The 17893-nt window shown below is 42.0% G+C and overlaps 1 protein-coding gene across 4 annotated transcripts in view; it reads left to right on the forward strand.

Moving 5' to 3' along the window:
* Positions 1 to 16273, forward strand: part of palmdb (palmdelphin b) — a 40378-nt gene extending 24105 nt beyond the window's left edge. For 3 of the 4 annotated variants that reach the window (XM_008438536.3, XM_008438537.3, XM_081601441.1), the window contains 3 exons: positions 9374 to 11642; positions 11728 to 11819; positions 12755 to 16273. In XM_008438536.3, coding sequence (XP_008436758.3) covers positions 9374 to 11642; positions 11728 to 11819; positions 12755 to 12838 — 2445 coding nt within the window. In that variant the 3' untranslated portion in view covers positions 12839 to 16273. Of the gene's footprint in view, positions 1 to 759; positions 898 to 9373; positions 11643 to 11727; positions 11820 to 12754 lie in introns of those variants that run through there. The other variant, XM_008438539.3, reaches the window with a different exon arrangement.
* Positions 16274 to 17893: the final 1620 nt, after the last annotated feature.

Raw genomic sequence — 17893 nt, forward strand, 5'->3', positions numbered from 1 at the left:
AAACCTTTGTTGAGGAAGATGGATAAGACAATATCAGATCAGCTTTGCATGTAAGTAAAGGCCCATCAGTAATCCCCGTACCCACAATAAATGAAATCATTATTTTTGTGTTTATTCAGGTTATGTTTATGTTTTTAGAGGTGGACATTATGGAGTCTTACTTTGATATTTTATGTGGCTGTTGTGATAATGATAAAGGTGATTATAAGACCTATTACTTGTTTTTAAGGTAACTGTATGGCAGTTACCTTAACTGCCATACCTCACACACACAAATGCACACCCATGGAAAATTAATTTCTTTAGGACATCAGTCACATAAAAAGTGTGTATTGTGTCACAACACCGCACACAGTAACTAGAATGAATCGTATCTTAAAATTCATTGATATCTATTGATGCTCTCATTGAACAAACGGAGGAGAAAACAGTAAAAGTAACAAATCCAGTTTGTGGGGAGAATAGTTTGATACAGCACTGCATACCTGCAATGATTTTCCTTTTGCTAAATTAGTTTCAGACTATTCCTTCTAAGTAATTTTCTTACACGTTTGAAAATAAAGTGAAGATCTTAAAGGCAAATCAAGCAATTTAAGTACATTTGTAACAAATTGCACAAACATCCTGTAATTTTCCATCACTTCCCAACTCATTTGCAGAGAAGTGTGAGCAGGTGATTTAACTGAGTGAGCTATGGCATTGAGTACAAGGTTAGCTCTCCTCCTCTTCAGTGTATGTTTATCAGAGAAAGCCCCAGTATTGGCTGCCTCCTGTGCATTGCCTCCCCTTCAGCAGCCGTCCAATCAGAGGCAGCAGCTTCCAGTCAGAGCTGTCAGTGCACGGCGGCACTTAGAAACAGAGCAGATCCTTTTGCATTAGCCCACCACTTTGGCTCAGGTAGGTTCATTAAAACAAACACACACAAACACTGTCATTCAGAACTTGAGCAGAATTTTTTTTGGTAGTGCCTCAGTGTATTCAGCATTGTCGGCTTCACCTGCTAAAACGGGAATCGCGTCATGTGATTTGAGTGGATGTGCACGGACTGAGACTAGGCTGTGTGTCGATTATGTGCAGTGTCAGTGTGTCTCCATGGATCATTACGGCCTATCACAATTCTCATATGGGGTAAGATACATTGTTGCTGATAAAAAAACAAAAAATACTTGCTAAAGGTAATCAGCTGATAAAGCAATCAATACTAAAGGCTCAAATTGTCCGATCATTAGATGCCATTAGAAAGTCCTTGCCATGGTTACATAGATATTCTCCACACATTAATTATGAATGCTTCATACTATTCATCCAGATTCATCCAGATTTCATATTCTGCTTTTAGACGGCATCTCTGATGTATTTTTGTGTGTGTGTTTTAGGGCAGATTTTGATTTTAAAATGTTTCATCAGTTCAATGATCATTTTGTTGCTGTCCAGGGTTCTGAAAGTCTACTCCACTGATTAACACCCAGACATTCAGCCTTTTATATCACTGCCCACCTTACATAGTGCAGCCTAGTGCAGACAATTAGTTCAGTCATAGTGAATATAACAAAAGAGGGGTTTTTGTTTTTCTAACTGTAGAACTTTTTTAAAAAAAAAACTTGCCTCCAAACTGTCTTTATTCATGCTTTTTGCTGCCATTAGGTGCATGTTTGTGTATTGTGATAGTGTAGCAGTTCTCAACGTGGGCGGTACCGCCCCCTGGGGGGCGTTCAGAGGACAGCAGGGGGCGCTGGGATTCCTTTGGGGGGCGTTTGGTTGAAGGTAAACTTTACACTTTATATGCAGAACAATACAAGTTTAGACTTTGAGCAACTTGGTAAAACTATTGTGTAACATTAAATCATGCTTGGCTGCAACTGTATCGATGGCAGCTCTTCTTCTTCTTCTTCTTCTAATTCAGTGTTTGTAGCTTTTTGGCGCAGCTATGCTCCTGCAACTGGTAGCTTCACCGCATCAGTTTAACGCTACACCGGCTGATGACGGTGCTGTGATTCAATTTGTCTGGTATATTTGTACATATGTTTTGGCAGTTCTGTGATCATGTTATATAAGCAGCTACTTATATAAAAAGTGTTTTATTTCCATTTGAAAGCTGCCCGCTTCCATGGAAGGACAACAGAAAATCTCTCTTATAAACATGTAATTACTAAAATCACGATACCTTGACTTTGCATCCATCAGAAAAATGAACCCATTTAAATAAAGAAATCCCTCCATAGGTGATACCACCATAGAGAGCGTTCATTTTATCGCGTTAACACCGGTGCTGTAAATGGTCTGGTATGAAACGGGTGTGACAGAACAACGGTACCACAGCACTTTTAAATTTCAATAATCAGAATACCGTAATTGTTTATGTTGTTTTAAAAAGTTTTGGTCAGTCTGCCTTTTCCCCATCGATACACTTCCCGACCGCCCTGCACCTTAGGGGTTTAAAAAAAAAAAAACCGCTGCGCACATTGTGCAAAACTCTGAAACGGGAGAAGTGGAGCATAAAACAGAGCAACGAACTAGATGTGAATTATGGCATAAAAACAGAGAATCCGACGCTGAGCAGTGAAAAATCAACACATGATGTGAAACACATGACGATTAGACGGCGCAGCAGGTGATGAGTGAAGATTACTGATGGTCAATAAACGATAAAATAAATCTAGCAACAGGAAATAAACTAAAGTGAACATAGCAATAAACCAAGAAAGGATAATACGAATCAAATGAAACTAAATGGAAATGAATGAAGAACAAAATGCAAGAATAAACTAAGAAACTAAAGTAAATACAGAGGAATAAACTGGTACGGCAAGACCTTTCGAGCAATACATAATGCAGAGGACTGTATGGCAAGAATAAACTGACACTATTTATAGATAAAAGGTAAAATAATATTGTTAAAGTGCCATGGGTTTGTTGAGATCACATCTGGTACTCATCCATCCATCCATTTTCTGCTGCTTATCTGGGGTCGGGTCGCGGGGGCAGCAGCTTCAGAAGGGAGGCCCAGACTTCCCTCTCCCCAGCCACTTCTTCCAGCTCCTCTGGTGAAACCCCAAGGCGTTCCCAGGCCAGCTGAGAGACATAGTCCCTCCAGCGTGTCCTGGGTCTTCCCCGAGGCCTCCTCCCGGTGGGAGGTGCCCGAAACACCTCACCAGGGAGGCATCCAGGAGGCATCCTTACCAGATGCCCGAGCCACCTCAACTGGCTCCTCTTGACGTGGAGGAGCAGCGGCTCTACTCTGAGTCCCTCCTGGATGACCGAGCTTCTCACCCTATATCTAAGGGAGAGCCCAGCCACCCTGCGGAGGAAACCCATTTCGGCCGCTTGTATCCGTGATCTCGTTCTTTCAGTCATGACCCAAAGCTCATGTCCATAGATGAGGGTGGGAACGTAGATTGATCGGTAAATCGAGAGCTTCACTTTATGACTCAGCTCTCTCTTCACCACGACGGACCGGTACAGCGCCCGCTTCACGGCAGAAACACTGAAGAGAAGAAGAGCTATGATTAATGGTAGTTACAGTTCTATCCATGTTTTAATGTTCCAGAGCTCTGTCGTTTTCCAAATAGATCAAAGTTTAAACTGGCATTGCTGTACATTTTTTATCTGGTCATTTTGTGCAAGATTTAACAACTAGAAAATGGCACAAAACAAGAATATTTTTTTCCACTCTTATTGGCTGCTGTTAGGCCTACCGGTTTTAAGTTGAATGTTCATTGCATTTTCATAGACACCTGTGAAAATAATTTCTATTCCCATGGCTTTTTTGTTCTCTGGGAAATTATTTTTTGATGACAAATACAGAAACAAGCATAAAAATCAAAACATCTAATAGTGATAGTAATATTAATAAAATAATAGTCAGTGCAAAGTAGCCTACAAATTCTTTGTTGGGGGGCGGTGAGGGACCTGGATTAAGGCTAGGGGGGCGCTGGGCCAAAAAAGGTTGAGAAACACTGTGAAAGTGCAATCAGTCCTTATAACACAGGAGCACAAACATCCAGCAGTTACACACGATCTTGATCTGTTGGAGCGTTCCACTCTGAGATGAAGGAACAGACAGGAGCAGAGTCAGAGCATGCCTCTGCTTTCTGTGCAGGTCTGGCTATGTGCGTGCGTGCGTGCGTGCGTGCGTGCGTGCGTGCGTGCGTGTGTGTGTGTGTGTGTGTGTGTGTGTGCGTGTGTGTGTGTGCGTGGGTGTATAGGTTTATGTGCATGTGGGTGGTGAGTGTAGTCATTATAATGACAGAGTTATTGTGATTTTGCACTCGTGGTGTCTTTGAAGACAAAACAAGTTCTGGCAGCCCCCACAGTGAGCAACATAATTTAAAAAAATAATGCTTATTTATGCTGGGAAATACTTTATGTATAATTTCAGTGCTTTGATAAAAGGGGTTAGGAGAAGCATGATATTGCTGTTCTTTGGATGCTTTTCTAACACAATCAAAGTATTTTATATTTTTCATAAACATCTTTATGGAAAATAAACAGACTCAATAAAATAAACTAACTATTGATGCATAGAGGTCACTGCATTGGACAGCTACAGTATCTAAAAGCCATTTTCTTGTGTTTCTTGTGGATTTTTATGTTATAAATGCACATAGACTACTGAAGTGGACTCTAGTGCATCATACTATACACTGCATTTTCTTGCATTTCTGCAATAGCAAGAAAATGTTTGTTAAATCAAAAATGGCAGAAAAATTAAAAAGCATTATCCAGTTCCTCATTCTATTGTAGAAGACGCTTGTAGGTAAAAAAAAAATGTAGTAACCCCTAAAGACTACTACTATTGATGTATTTTCCAAATAACACATTCGTATTTAGAAGAATTTACAACTGATCACCTAGAAAAAAATCAAACTTTTCTTTTTACAATAATTTTTCCCAACTTTTATACCTTGAGAAAATCAAAATCATTTGGAAAATACAATCTTGACATAAAGGATCATGATTCATGCATGAAGGCTTGATAACATTTCTGTAAAATACATGTGTGTGTATATGTTAAATTTTGGTTCAGAGATTTCTCCTCCCAGTGCAGCAGTATGTTCCAGGATATTGTTACTATGTGGACGATCTCTCACTGGTTGATAAGAGATTAAGTTCTTTCAGCTTATTGATTTATTAAATTTGCCTTTACCTCTTTTATGAAGACATCTTGAAAACGGAACATTTTGCTAAATAGGTTAATAACAAAAAACTTTTGCAGTTCATGAAATTTGAAATTTATGTTGTGTTTTTTTTTCCAACAGTCAAAACAATAGGTGACTTACAAGTACCTTTCCTTGATGAGGAGTGTTTGGGACAGCTAATGGTTCAAACCAGCATAAATGACATCACATCACTTGTTTGTTGCAATATCATGAACCCAGTTCAGATAACGGAAATAAATCAGGTCTTGTTTTGGCTGCTTCCTTAGATCCTGCCACTGTCTTTATAAAACTGTGAGGAAAAAATTACTTTGTTTAGTTAGATTCCTAAAATATAATTCCCAAAGCTGTAATATTTAAGTCCAACAAGAAATCTAGAGAAATATATGTAGTAATATAGATGAATTTTGAATTCATGCACATTTCTTTGTGCACATTCTTGTGTCCATTTCATGCATAAGTTGTATTTGCTTCAGTTTATCTATTCAGCAATCCAGTCTTCCCCAGCAATAATCCTACCAACCACACACTGGCGAGGGTCATTAGCTCCATGTAGTCCTTAGGTGAGGTGGTGTTGGTTCCTTGTTGTCTGACGGGCGACCGTACCTGCCTTCTGCCCAGGAACAGCTGGGATAGGCTCCAGCCCTCCCACAACCCTCAAGTGGATTAAACAGAGGAGGAAGTAATGGGTGAATACTGACAACCTCATCTTAACAGTCATGCAGCAGAACAAGACATTAAAGTTATTACTTTCTTCAGCTTTTGCCTGAGTTATATCTGATCCTCTGTCTTTTAAGACTTCCTGTTGTCGCTCTGCTGTACTGAGTAGTTGCTCTACATCCTCATTTAATTAGCTGGACAGGCTGAAAGTGGATGTTCGTAATTATACATTGAATAGTTGCATCAGCTTCAATTTATCTGTTGTGTTTTATGCTGATTTCCATTATTCCTCCTGGCATTTCAGTGCAGCCCTGCTTCCCGTCACATTTAGCAGTCTGCTGATGAGATGTTGAGGGGGAGGAGGTGACAGCTGAGCATTGCAGTGAGTGTCAAGCCTGCTGATGGTTACCATGACACTCAGTCTGTTGCAGGCACATGTCCCTGAAGGAGCTTGTGAGAATGTATCAATGTACTCATTTTATGTTAACTCACCAAGATCTTAACAACTGATGACATGTGATGAGGACCAACAATCTGTCCTGTGAGGAGCCAGCATCTATAGGTTCATGTTAGAGACACACACGGGAAGTTGTCGTATCTAAGTGTGTAGTATATTTTTGGTTTTTGTCTAACTTTATGCAGGAAATAAATGGCGCTCTCCAACCCTACTCCAACTGGCTTCAGTAAAGAGTAAGTAAGCCCTCTTGTCTGTGTGGTCATTTTGGAGAGGAGTTTATCTGAATGTTGACTCCAACAAGGCGATGGAGGTTGAGGACATGACAGTAAAACAACACTTTCTGGCAGACTACCTTCTACATTGGAAGAGCTAGTCAACTGGAAAAGACCCAGTTCATAAAAAAGTAAGCAAAGCGCTTTAGTCTTCATCATGTCAAGGAAAAGCTCCATATCAGGATCTGTTAAAACAAGATCACGCCATGGGACTCTGGAAGAAAGAAATTGCAAACTCACTCGGACTGGAAAAACTAACATACATTGCCAAGGGTAAACAGCGGGATTTTGAGAACTTGTGGGAGCCATATATGAGGATCATAGGTACTGAAGACGGGGCTTAATAATGGGTGTCTTGAATGGATGTCTTGTTTACAGTTTTTATTTATATACTGTTGTTAATTTTTCTTTTTGTTCTAATTTAAAGGGTCTTTTTGGAATCAAACAAATGCAGGTTTGAATGGTGAATGCGTGAGTGAATGTGATGTTTATATTGTTAAGTTGATTGTTTGTAAATTTATGTCCTAAAAGAGAAAATTCAATAAAATATATTAAAAAAAAACAAGATCACGCATCTCAGGCTCGTCTAAGCAGTCTACAAGTTCGGCAGCCAACAAGGTAGCTGCAGCATTGGCACGTGCAGAAGCAGCCAAAGCTGAAGCAGCATTTGTTGAGAAAGAGGTTATACTGAGGATACTACAAGCAGAGCTTGAGGCCTCAACACAGATTCAAAAAAATACATTTAGAGGCTTTGCTGGATAAAGTTTGTCCGCAGAAAAAGGCTGCAGCTGCAGAAGCTAAAGCAGAAGTTTTGGAGTCAGCTGTGGAACAGCATGATGAAACGTTCAGTGAAATAAATGTTCCAAATGAGGATCCAGAATCACGCACAAAGGAATATGTAGAGGGTGCTATCCAAAGTGAAGGCACTCTTGGCATGCCTAAAATAAAAACCTATTCATGTGATACAGACCGGCAACCAACCCAACATGAACCTATACATGACTCTGATAAAAGAATCTATGCACCAGAAATGGCATTGCCAGTGCAGCCAAAATCAGAACCTACTATAGCAACACAGGCTCAGAATCTAACCATGACAGTTGGATCCGATAACCATTTTGTGAAACAGTCAAAATTAAATGGAAAATCTATGCCAAAGATTCAGCGAAACACAAATTCTTTGGAGAATCCAATAGACACTTTCTACAGTAGGATGGACTATAGAAACAGAACTGGCAACTCGCCTCTGTTACAGAATGCTAGTTACACAAATAATGGTCCACATATGAGTCAAGGGGAAGAAAGTAAATATATGTCAGACCTTGTTAGATTCATTGCACGATGCGAGTTAGTGTCCACTGGTCTCACACAGTTCAATGACCGTCCTGAGTGCTTTAGGGCCTGGAGAGCATCCTTTTTGAGTGCCATCAGAGATTTAAATCTCTCAGCCAACAAACAGCTAGATCTTTTAGTAAAATGGCTAGGGAAAGACTCGGCAGAACATGCTAGACGTATAAGGACGGTGCATGTGAATTACCCCGAGTACGGACTCAGGGCAGTTTGGGACAGACTAAATAAATGTTATGGGGCTTCAGAGGTGGTTGAGAACTCCTTGTTCAAAAGGTTGGAGAGTTTCCCAAAATCTCTAATAAAGACCACCGCAAATTAAGAGAACTTGGAGATTTGTTAATGGAGATAGAGGCAGCCAAGGCGGATGGTGATCTACTAGGTCTGAGTTACTTAGATATGCCTCGTGGCATTAACCCTGTTGTGCAGAAGTTGCCGTTCTATTTACAAGAAAAGTGGCTAATATCAGGATTTCAATACAAAGAGGAACACGGTTCTCTATCCTCCATTCAGCTTCTTTGTCGGCTGGCTGGCTGGCTGGCTGGCTGGCTGGCTGGCTGGCTGGCTGGCTGGCTGGCTGGCTGGCTGGCTGGCTGGCTGGCTGGCTGGCTGGCTGGCTGGCTGGCTGGCTGGCTGGCTGGCTGGCTGGCTGGCTGGCTGGCTGGCTGGCTGGCTGGCTTGAACAGGTCATGTGAATACCCATGGGTGTTTACAATTAAGTTGGACCACTGACAAATCTACCTCAAGTCAATTTATTTATGACTTGTTTACATACAGTATAGTCACATTCAGGACAGAGAAGTGAATAAGTGACATTTGACACAGGATCTAGTAAAGCAAGCATGTGTTTGTGAAAAATGAGAAGGGATGAGAACAGCTTGTCATCTTGCAGGGACAATTACTTATCTGGGAGTGTGTGGGGGCCTGACCCAGTCCAGCAGCCTTACATAAGAACACACATCAAACCATCTAATTTAGCTGCTTTTCCTGAACTTCCTCTCTTTTTACACAGAACTGAAAGGAAAGCATTCAGAAAGCATAGCAACAGCAAGCACAACCTCCTGCTGCCAAGCCCTGAACACAACACACACATTAATGAACTCACCACAGAGGGAACTAAAGGAAAGTTAGACTGGAATTCAGATTGTCACAATGGTATGACACTATCCAGTGGTGTTCCTGTGGCGGTGCTATTGCTGCCTGACAGTTTGCCCTTGCTGACAAATACTAAACCACAAAGGACATAATAATAGGGAATTTGCCTCCTTAATTCTGTAAACTTGATCTGCTGTTTGTTTCTTATTTACAGACAAAAAATAAACATCTCATTTCACTATTTAAGAAACCAAAAATTACATTAAGTGCAACAAGACATTTGAGGTACGGACCGAAGAAAAAAATCTGATTGTTGCATTTGCAGTTAAAGGGACACAAAGTTCATAATTTTACTGTTCTCTTTTCTGTTCTTTGTTTTTACACAGAAAGCTACCTCTGTGGATAAAGATTCAGATGAAGAAGTACTGAAAGAGGCTTGCAGCACAACTGAGAATCACAACTTAATTTCTGTCACCATGGAAACAGCCGAACAATCAAAGCTGGTGATGGACTGTGAAATGGAGGGTGCTGTGTCTAATTCACCTGTGCATGAAATGGATTGCAGCGCCAGTGATGAGCTAACTGGGTTAACAGCAGATTTATCAGATTCTCAGGAAGCAATAGTTAGCTCATCATTAACTTATGTTCCTAGCAGCACAAGTCTGGCTAACAGTAACTGTTCTGAAAGCAGTCTTTGCACCCTGATACCCTGTCAAGAGGAAATAGACACATTAAAATTAGTGCAAGGGCATGAAGAGCTCAACAGGAATGAGTCAATCAACTCATTTCTGTCTGATACCCTTTCCAGTGCTGACAGTGTTTGTGAGAATGAGGCCTGCTGTATGAGGCAAGACACACAAGATCCTGATCAGGGACATGAGTCAGAGCAGTGTGTTAAGCCTGAAACGGTGCCAAAATCAGAACAGCATCCAGAGCCAGAGGAAGATGGTGGTCTGGTGAACATGTCAGAGCAAGAAACTAACCAAGAAACTAAAGATGATTTTGAGATGCCAGATTACCCTGACCACGAACAAGACCTTCAATCTGAACAAGGCAATGAGCTTGAGCAATGCTCTATACTTGGCAATGACCCCCAGCTGGATTTGTACGGTGAACTTGACCCTGAGGCAGGAGATATCAATTTAGATGATGAGCCCTATCAAAATCTAGCAGAATATCCAGATGAAGGCCCAGAGCCAGATGAAATCCTATTTGAACCACCTTTTCATGAAGAGTCTCCATTAGAGCAGTGTATAAGAGAAGAGGCGATGTCAGATGTGTCAAATGAGTCCTACCATAACCCCGAAGAGATAGATGAATGTTTGAGAGTTGAGATTGCAGCAGCTTCTTCTGACAGTGATACAGATGAAAAATGGAGAGCAATTTTCTCTTCTTCCATAAATAAAGAAGATGATGACTCATATTTGGATAGTCTTCAGCTGAGTGCCCAGGAACTCTTTATTCAGAAAGTTGAGGAGACAGACTATAATGATCAGGAGAGCAGCAACTTTGAAGAGGTTAGCTTTGAGGTTCCAAAAGTACCAGATGTTTTGGAACAACCTGAGATAGTGCCTTCCTCTCCGATGCCCTCTCAAGAGGTTAAGTACAGCCCTTTCAGTCTTCAAGGTTTGTCAAAAATATCTGAAGATGAAAGTGAAAGCTACAGAGATGCTAATCATGACCACTCCAAACTCCAAGAGAACACCAATGTGGACACAATCAAGAAGCTACCCAAAGACTTCTGTGTAATTCAGGAGACAAAGAGTGAAAATGTCAGTACAGAACATGTAGACTTCCAGCTAGCTCGCAAGCAATGGAGAGAAATGGAGGCGCAAATGAAAAATAAGACTGTCTTACCTGTAACAAAGCAGTCACACATCCAAAGCAGCCACAGCTTCATGTATACACCAGTCCGCAATATTGAAAGAACTCCCAAGAAAGCGCGGGATCTGGAGAGTTTAAACCTGGTCACAGATTATTCTCACACCCAATTCAGCCCTTGTTCAGAAGACTCTGGCCTGGATGATTCCAGTTACAGGTCCCCCTATGATGATGCTGAAACACCGATTGAAAGGGAGATTCGTATTTCAATGGAGAGGGAGGAAAACTTGAAAAGAGAGAGGGGACTGGCCAGGATGGGAAAATCAACAGATTGTGCTCCTTCACGAAGTATCCCTCGATCCATATGTAATCCTCTGACTCCATCATTTATTATAACCTCCTCACCAACAAAAGAACCGGTAAAGCATGAAGTGTCTGCCAACAATGTTATAATTGTAGACCCAAGAAATGATTTCACATTCAGCTCCAAAAGTGGCAACGACAACACAACTTCTGGGCCTGTAGAATGGTGCTCTGAGGAAAACAGTTCAAATCTAATCATCCTTGAAACATCTAATTTGATCATTCGAAGTGCCTCTGAGTTCTCCCTTAATAAAACCTGTGAAGAGCCCCAGGAAAAAATGTTCCTCAACAACCCCTTCTTCAAACTGCGGTCAAGAAGCACAATCTCCCTGGTAGATGAAGAGATAAGGATGGTGAAGCAGAGGGAGGAAGAGCTCAGAAAGGAAAGGGCAACACTGTATGGTAAAGACATGTTCAGCACAGAAACTGGCCTGTCAAATCGCATGGACACTTTGACATTTGATACCTCAGGTAAAATAGTAAAGTACTCGATACATTACATCACTCGCAACATTTTATGTTTATTCATAATTCATGTGTGTAATCTCATTAATAGGTATTGTACCAGTTAAATGCAAGTCCTCTCCATCATCGCCAATGAAAACAACCCACAGGATGGATCGCTCTGCCTTATCCTGTGATCACAGGGTGAGTTCAGTTTCCAAGGAAGAAAACCATCCTTCTCCTCTCTCTTTTAGCTACACTGATTCTGATTCTACTCAGATTCAATCTCTGTCATCTCTGTTTGCTAGCTGTAAAATTAGATGCACATTAATCCAAAGTTAGGGCTATTCTCCTTAATGCTTGTGAGATCAAAGTGATCAGAAGAAAAACTAAAAGGACTCACGCCAGATGCATAAAAGTTGGTTTAATTTGTTTAACTGGTAAAAAAAATAAAATAACATGACAACACCTTCCTATTTGAAAGTTTTCAGTTTATTACATTCATGCTTCATTTAGTTTTTGAAACACGTAGATTGGTGATGCTGGAAGCAGTGAAAAACTATAGGAAGAACCTGTGCATCATATCTGACACTCTTGAAACACATGAAAAAACATGGTGAGGAAAAACTTATCATAAGCCTGTCTCAGCAGACTGTAACCCAAACAAGATACTATGGTGTGAGGAAGGCATGATGACGGGAAGAATGGATGTCGCCCAACTTTCATCTAAAGGGATTCAGTATTCTGTGATAATGGGAAAATAATGTACTCAATGCAGAATCAAATATCAGCCAAGTTAATTTCTTAATAAAATGACTAAAATCCTGTGACTGTCTAAGAGTGCTGACCCTGAATGCTCTCAAAAAAAAACAACAGTAGCTGAGATCAATGCAAATACTGCATCAGGAGATCAACGTCAGTGGTGGTGCATCACATAAACCTTCAGCAGAGGAACAGTTATCTAAAGGTTTCACTCATGGGAATAAAACAAAACACACACCAGACCGTCGTGCATTCGAACAGATAGCTCATGCTGATTTCCATGTGTGGGATGTCTGGAAGTCAAATAAGTTGAGAGAGCAGACAGATGATAGTAATAACTGTGTAATAACAGAAGGAAATCTTTACCTGCCTTTCAGTTTCCTGAGGCCTACACCGGAGGAAGACGGAAGAGCGCCATGGCTCTGCGCTGGGAGGCAGGCGAGTTTACAAAAAACAACTGAAGTGGAACAAGATGCTACTTTGCCATTGGAGGTGCAACGGTTGATGTTTTTATTCAAGTTAGATACATTTATTATTGTTATTTGTTTAATGTTGTGACATAACCTAAGCTCTGCTTTTGTGACGCTTTGGAAAAACAGTGAGAATGTCAGGACAAGTCCCTTTTTAATTTCAGTACCAGTTTTGTGCAGTACATTAAATGAGTTTGAAAAACACAAGGTTTTGGTTAAAGCTTGTACCTTATTTGGTAACACTTTATTTGAAGGGATGTGCATAAGACTGACATGACACTGTCATAAACATGACATAACACCTGTCATGAACATAAAGAAGTCTTTATGAATGTTTATGACAGTTGTCATGAAGTGTCATTCGGTAAATAATGACACTTTTAATGCAAAGTTGCTGTAAAAGTTGCCTTAAAAGTCCATTAAAAGTGCTAACCTTACATGATTTTGTAAATTATGATAAAGTGTTATGTCATGTTTATGACAGTGTCATGTCAGTCTTATGCACACCCCTTCAAATAAAATGTTACGCATTATTTTAATTTAAAATTTTTCAATAACTTCTGAATCAACAGAGGTGGAAAGAGGACTAAAATCATTTATTAAATTACTTGAGCAGAAAAATCTAAATATTTCCAACTAATATTCAGTTTATAAAATAAAGGGCTAACAAACAAATTTTAAACATTTTGGGGAGTATAATTTCTTAAACAAGTACAGGCCACAATAAATTATGTTATTTTGTGATGGTTAAGCACCAACTAGATTCTCTTTAGTCAGGAAGGCAACATTTTGATTTGATGAAAAAAAATTTTTTTAACCTTTTCATGCATGAATTATGATCCTTTGTGTCAGGATAAATAAATTATTTCTTTTAGGTGATCAATTGTAATTTTCTCCAAATACAAAGTTTTTTGAAAAATACATCAGTAGTAGTTGTTCTTTAGGGGTTATCTGATGTCACAATATTTTTGTTGCCTTCAAGAGTTGACTACAGTAGACGGAGGGACAGGGTCGGTTGGCATGCTTTTATAAGCATGTCGGTTATAATGGATATAATGGGTTATAATGGATGGCCGACAGACCATCCAAACCCCCCACAAGGCCTCCCGAGGGACACGGTCGAACGCCTTCTCCAAGTCCACAAAACACATGTAGACTGATTGGGTGAACTCCCATGCACCCTCCAGGACCCTGCTAAGGGTGTAGAGCTGATCAAGTGTTCCACGACCAGGACGAAAACCGCACTGCTCTTCCTGAATCCAAGGTTCGACTATCCGACCGACCCTCCTCTCCAGAACCCCTGAATAGACCTTACCAGGGAGGCTTAAGAGTATGACCCCTCTGTAATTGGAGCAGACCCTCCTGTCCCCCTTTTTGAACAGGGGGACCACCACCCCAGTCTGCCAATCCAGGGGAACTGCCTCCAATGTCCATGCGATATTGTAGAGTTGCGTGAACCAACACAACCCTACAACATCCAGAGCCTTAAGGAACTCCAGCCGTATCTCATCCACCCCCGGCACCCTGATACCAAGGAGCTTCTTAACCACCTCGGCGACCTCGTCCCCAGAGATTGGAGAGCCCGACCCAGAGTCCCCAGGCTCAGCTTCCTCAACAGAAGGCATGTTGGTGGGATTGAGGAGGTCTTCGAAGTATTCTGCCCACCGGCCCACAACATCCCGAGTCGAGGTCAGCAGCACACCATCCCCACTATAAACAGTGTTGGTGCTGCACTACTTCCCCCTCCTGAGATGCCGGATGGTGGACAGGAATTGCCTCGAAGCCGTGCGGAAGTCTTTCTCCGTGGCTGCTCCAAACTCCTCCCATGCTCGAGTTTTTGCCTCCGCGACCACTCAAGCCGCATGCCACTTCGCCCACCGGTACCCATCAGCTGCTTCTGAAGTCCCACAGGCCAAATAGACCCGATAGGACTCCTTCTTCAGCTTGACAGCATCCCTCACAGAAGGTGTCCACCAACAGGTTTGAGGGTTGCCGCCGCGACAGGCACAAACAACCTTGCGGCCGCAGCTCCAATAAGCCGCCTCGGCAATGGAGGCATGGAACATGGTCCATCACATGGTCCACTCAGACTTCATGTACCCCACCTGCCCCGGGACGTGTTCGAAGTTCTGCCGGAGATGGGAGTTAAAGCTCCGTCTCACAGGACACTCTGCCAGACGTTCCCAGCAGACCCTCACTACACGTTTGGGCCTGCAAGGTCTGACCGGCTTCCTCTCCCACCACCAGAGCCAACTCACCACCAGGTTGAGGTCCGTGGACAGCTCCACACCTCTCTTCACCCGAGTGTCCAAGACATACAGCCGCAGATCCAATGAAATGACGACAAAATCGATCATCGAACTGCGGCCTAGGGTGTCATGGTGCCAAGTGCACATATGGACACCCTTATGCCTGAACATGGTGTTCATGATGGACAATCCGTGACGAGCACAGAAGTCCAACAACAGAACACCACTCGAGTTCCTATCGGGGGGGGTAATTCCTTCCGACCACACCCTTCCAGGTCTCACTGTCATTGCCCACGTGAGTGTTGAAGTCCCCCAGTAGAACAAGGGAGTCATCAGGAGGGGCACTCTCCAGTACCCCCTCTAAGGACTCCAAGAAGGGTCGGTAATCTGAATTGCTGTTCTTCCCGTAAGCACAGACAACAGTCAGAACCCGTCTCCCCACCCTTAGGCGAAGGGAGGCTACCCTCTCGTTCACCGGGGTAAACCCCAACGTACAGGCGCAGAGACGAGGGGCAACAAGTATGCCCCCTCCAGCCCGGCGCCTCTCACCGTGGGCAACTCCAGAGTGGAACTACGTCCAGCCCCTCTCAGGGAGACTGGTTCTAGAACCAGAGCCATACATCGAGGTGAGGCCGACTATTTCTAGCCGGAACCTCTTAGCCTTGCACACTAGCTCTGGCTCCTTCCCCACCAGAGAGGTGATGTTCCACGTCCCAAGAGCCAGCTTCTGCAGCTGAGGATCAGATCGCCAGGGTCCCCTCCCTCGGCTGCTGCCTGTAACACATTGCACCCGACCCCTTTGGCCCCTCCGACATGTGGTGAGCCCATTGGAAAGGGGACTCACGTCTCCTCTTCGGGCTAAGCCCGACCGGGCTCCATGGGTAAAAGCCCGGCCACCAGGCGCTCACCATCATGCCCAACCTCCAGGCCTGGCTCCAGAGTGAGGCCCCGGTGACCCACGTCCAGGCGAGGGAACGCCAAATCCAAAGTTCATCTTCATCATAAGGGGTCTTCAGGCTGCGCTTTGTCTGGTTCCTCACCTAGGACCTGTCTGCCTTGGGTGACCCTACCAGGGGCATAGAGCCCCAAACAGCATAGCTCCTAGGATCATTGGGACACTCAAACCCCTCCACCACGATAAGGTGGCCCAAGGAGAGGGCAGTAAAAAAAAAATAAATAAATAATAAATTTGTAGCTTCAATGTGAGGTCTGTTTCTCATAAAGCATTTAGTTGATGCTTTCTGGAAATTGAAGGGGTCTGAACAGTGAACAGTGTGGTGCATCGACAGAGAGCTAGCAGCAGGCGATGAACTTCTGTCGCCTTTGCTTGAGTATTTTATACATAAACAGCATGACAGAGCAACACATGCCAGCAATAGATCAAAGTACTTATCTGTGACTTTGACATTTGGAGAAGTTTTTCCACTTAATACCATAATGTTGGAAGTGGAGACACACAGCAGAGCATTGTTGTTCATCAGTTTTATCAGACTGCATCTCAAGCCTTCCATCCCACTGTGACCCAGTCAGATAAACTAAACACTGTAGCTTTTTACAGTGTCTGTGGTCCACTGTTACATTTCCATATAAAAAAACCCAAATTAGTGGAATGTAATTGTAAACACTGCATGTCTATGAACTGACATAGAGATGCTGTTTTTTTTTTAATATCCTACAGGTAAATTATGTCCAAATGATATCTTCAGTAATCAAGCATCCCTAGATAGTTGTAAAAATTGACTTTTCTATCATTTTCTCTCATAAGTAATGATTTTTGTGTCCACCAGGCCTCTTCCATGTCACCATCCCACATGACTCATGCCCTGTTTACTAAAAACCTTGTCTAACTTTATTAATAACTACAGTGTGCAGCTCTATTTCAGCCATGTTATGTTTGCCATATAGCTTGCACCTCCACCAGTGTCTCAGGATGCATTGTGGGTAGTGGGTGCATATTATAATCAGTAAGTTCCTGGTCTTCTCTTTGAGCAACGTGACTCCAGTGCTTACACAGGATTATTACATTAAATAGGAAGGAGGCGCCACCCTGTGGTCTAACATGATACTTACCCACCACTGAGCCTGTTGCAGGTTTCAGTCACATCATATCCATACGGTGCCTCTCCAGCTTTTCTTTGATTTCAGTTCATTGTAATCTGCCAATCTATTTCTGTGGTACAACCTTTCTGCTTGGACTCTACAACAAATGAATATGATTTAAAGAGTCACTGTCCAAGACTTGAAAATTACTTGGCTAAAAAGAAACCAAAGCTTTTTAAAAGTGAAACTGACATTTATAGGATTTTAGTGAGTTAGGGTTAGTTCTCTTTCTCCTCTGTGAGTCAGTAGTCATAGCTGGCAACACTGCTGGTTTCAGCTTCTGCTTATAAACAACATCAGCTCTTATTAAAGTGGTGATATTCAGACCGACTGACATTCCAAACATGCACTTGCCTTTCAATAAATAATATGAAGATATCACTGCTGTGCGGACTTTGACTCAAAGAGCATAATGTCAAAACAAGTCACTTTAAAGAGGACAAGGGTGTAATTGTACTTAGAATATTTGATGTAAAGAACATAAATCTATCCTGAAATAGTTCTTGATCCCTATGATGAGATAAAAAATCTCAACATGGAAACATTCTGTATTGTCTTACAATACAGTACATCGTCCTCTTTCATTGACTTTATTTATAAATGAAGTCAATATTTATAAATAAATATTGACCATCCAATATTTATAAATAAATATTGACCATCCAATATTTAGATCTACGGAACAGATCTTATTGTT

Source organism: Poecilia reticulata, chromosome 20, assembly GCF_904066995.2.
Source record: "Poecilia reticulata chromosome 20, P_reticulata-male-v2, whole genome shotgun sequence".
In the NCBI taxonomy this organism is placed as follows: domain Eukaryota; kingdom Metazoa; phylum Chordata; class Actinopteri; order Cyprinodontiformes; family Poeciliidae; genus Poecilia; species Poecilia reticulata.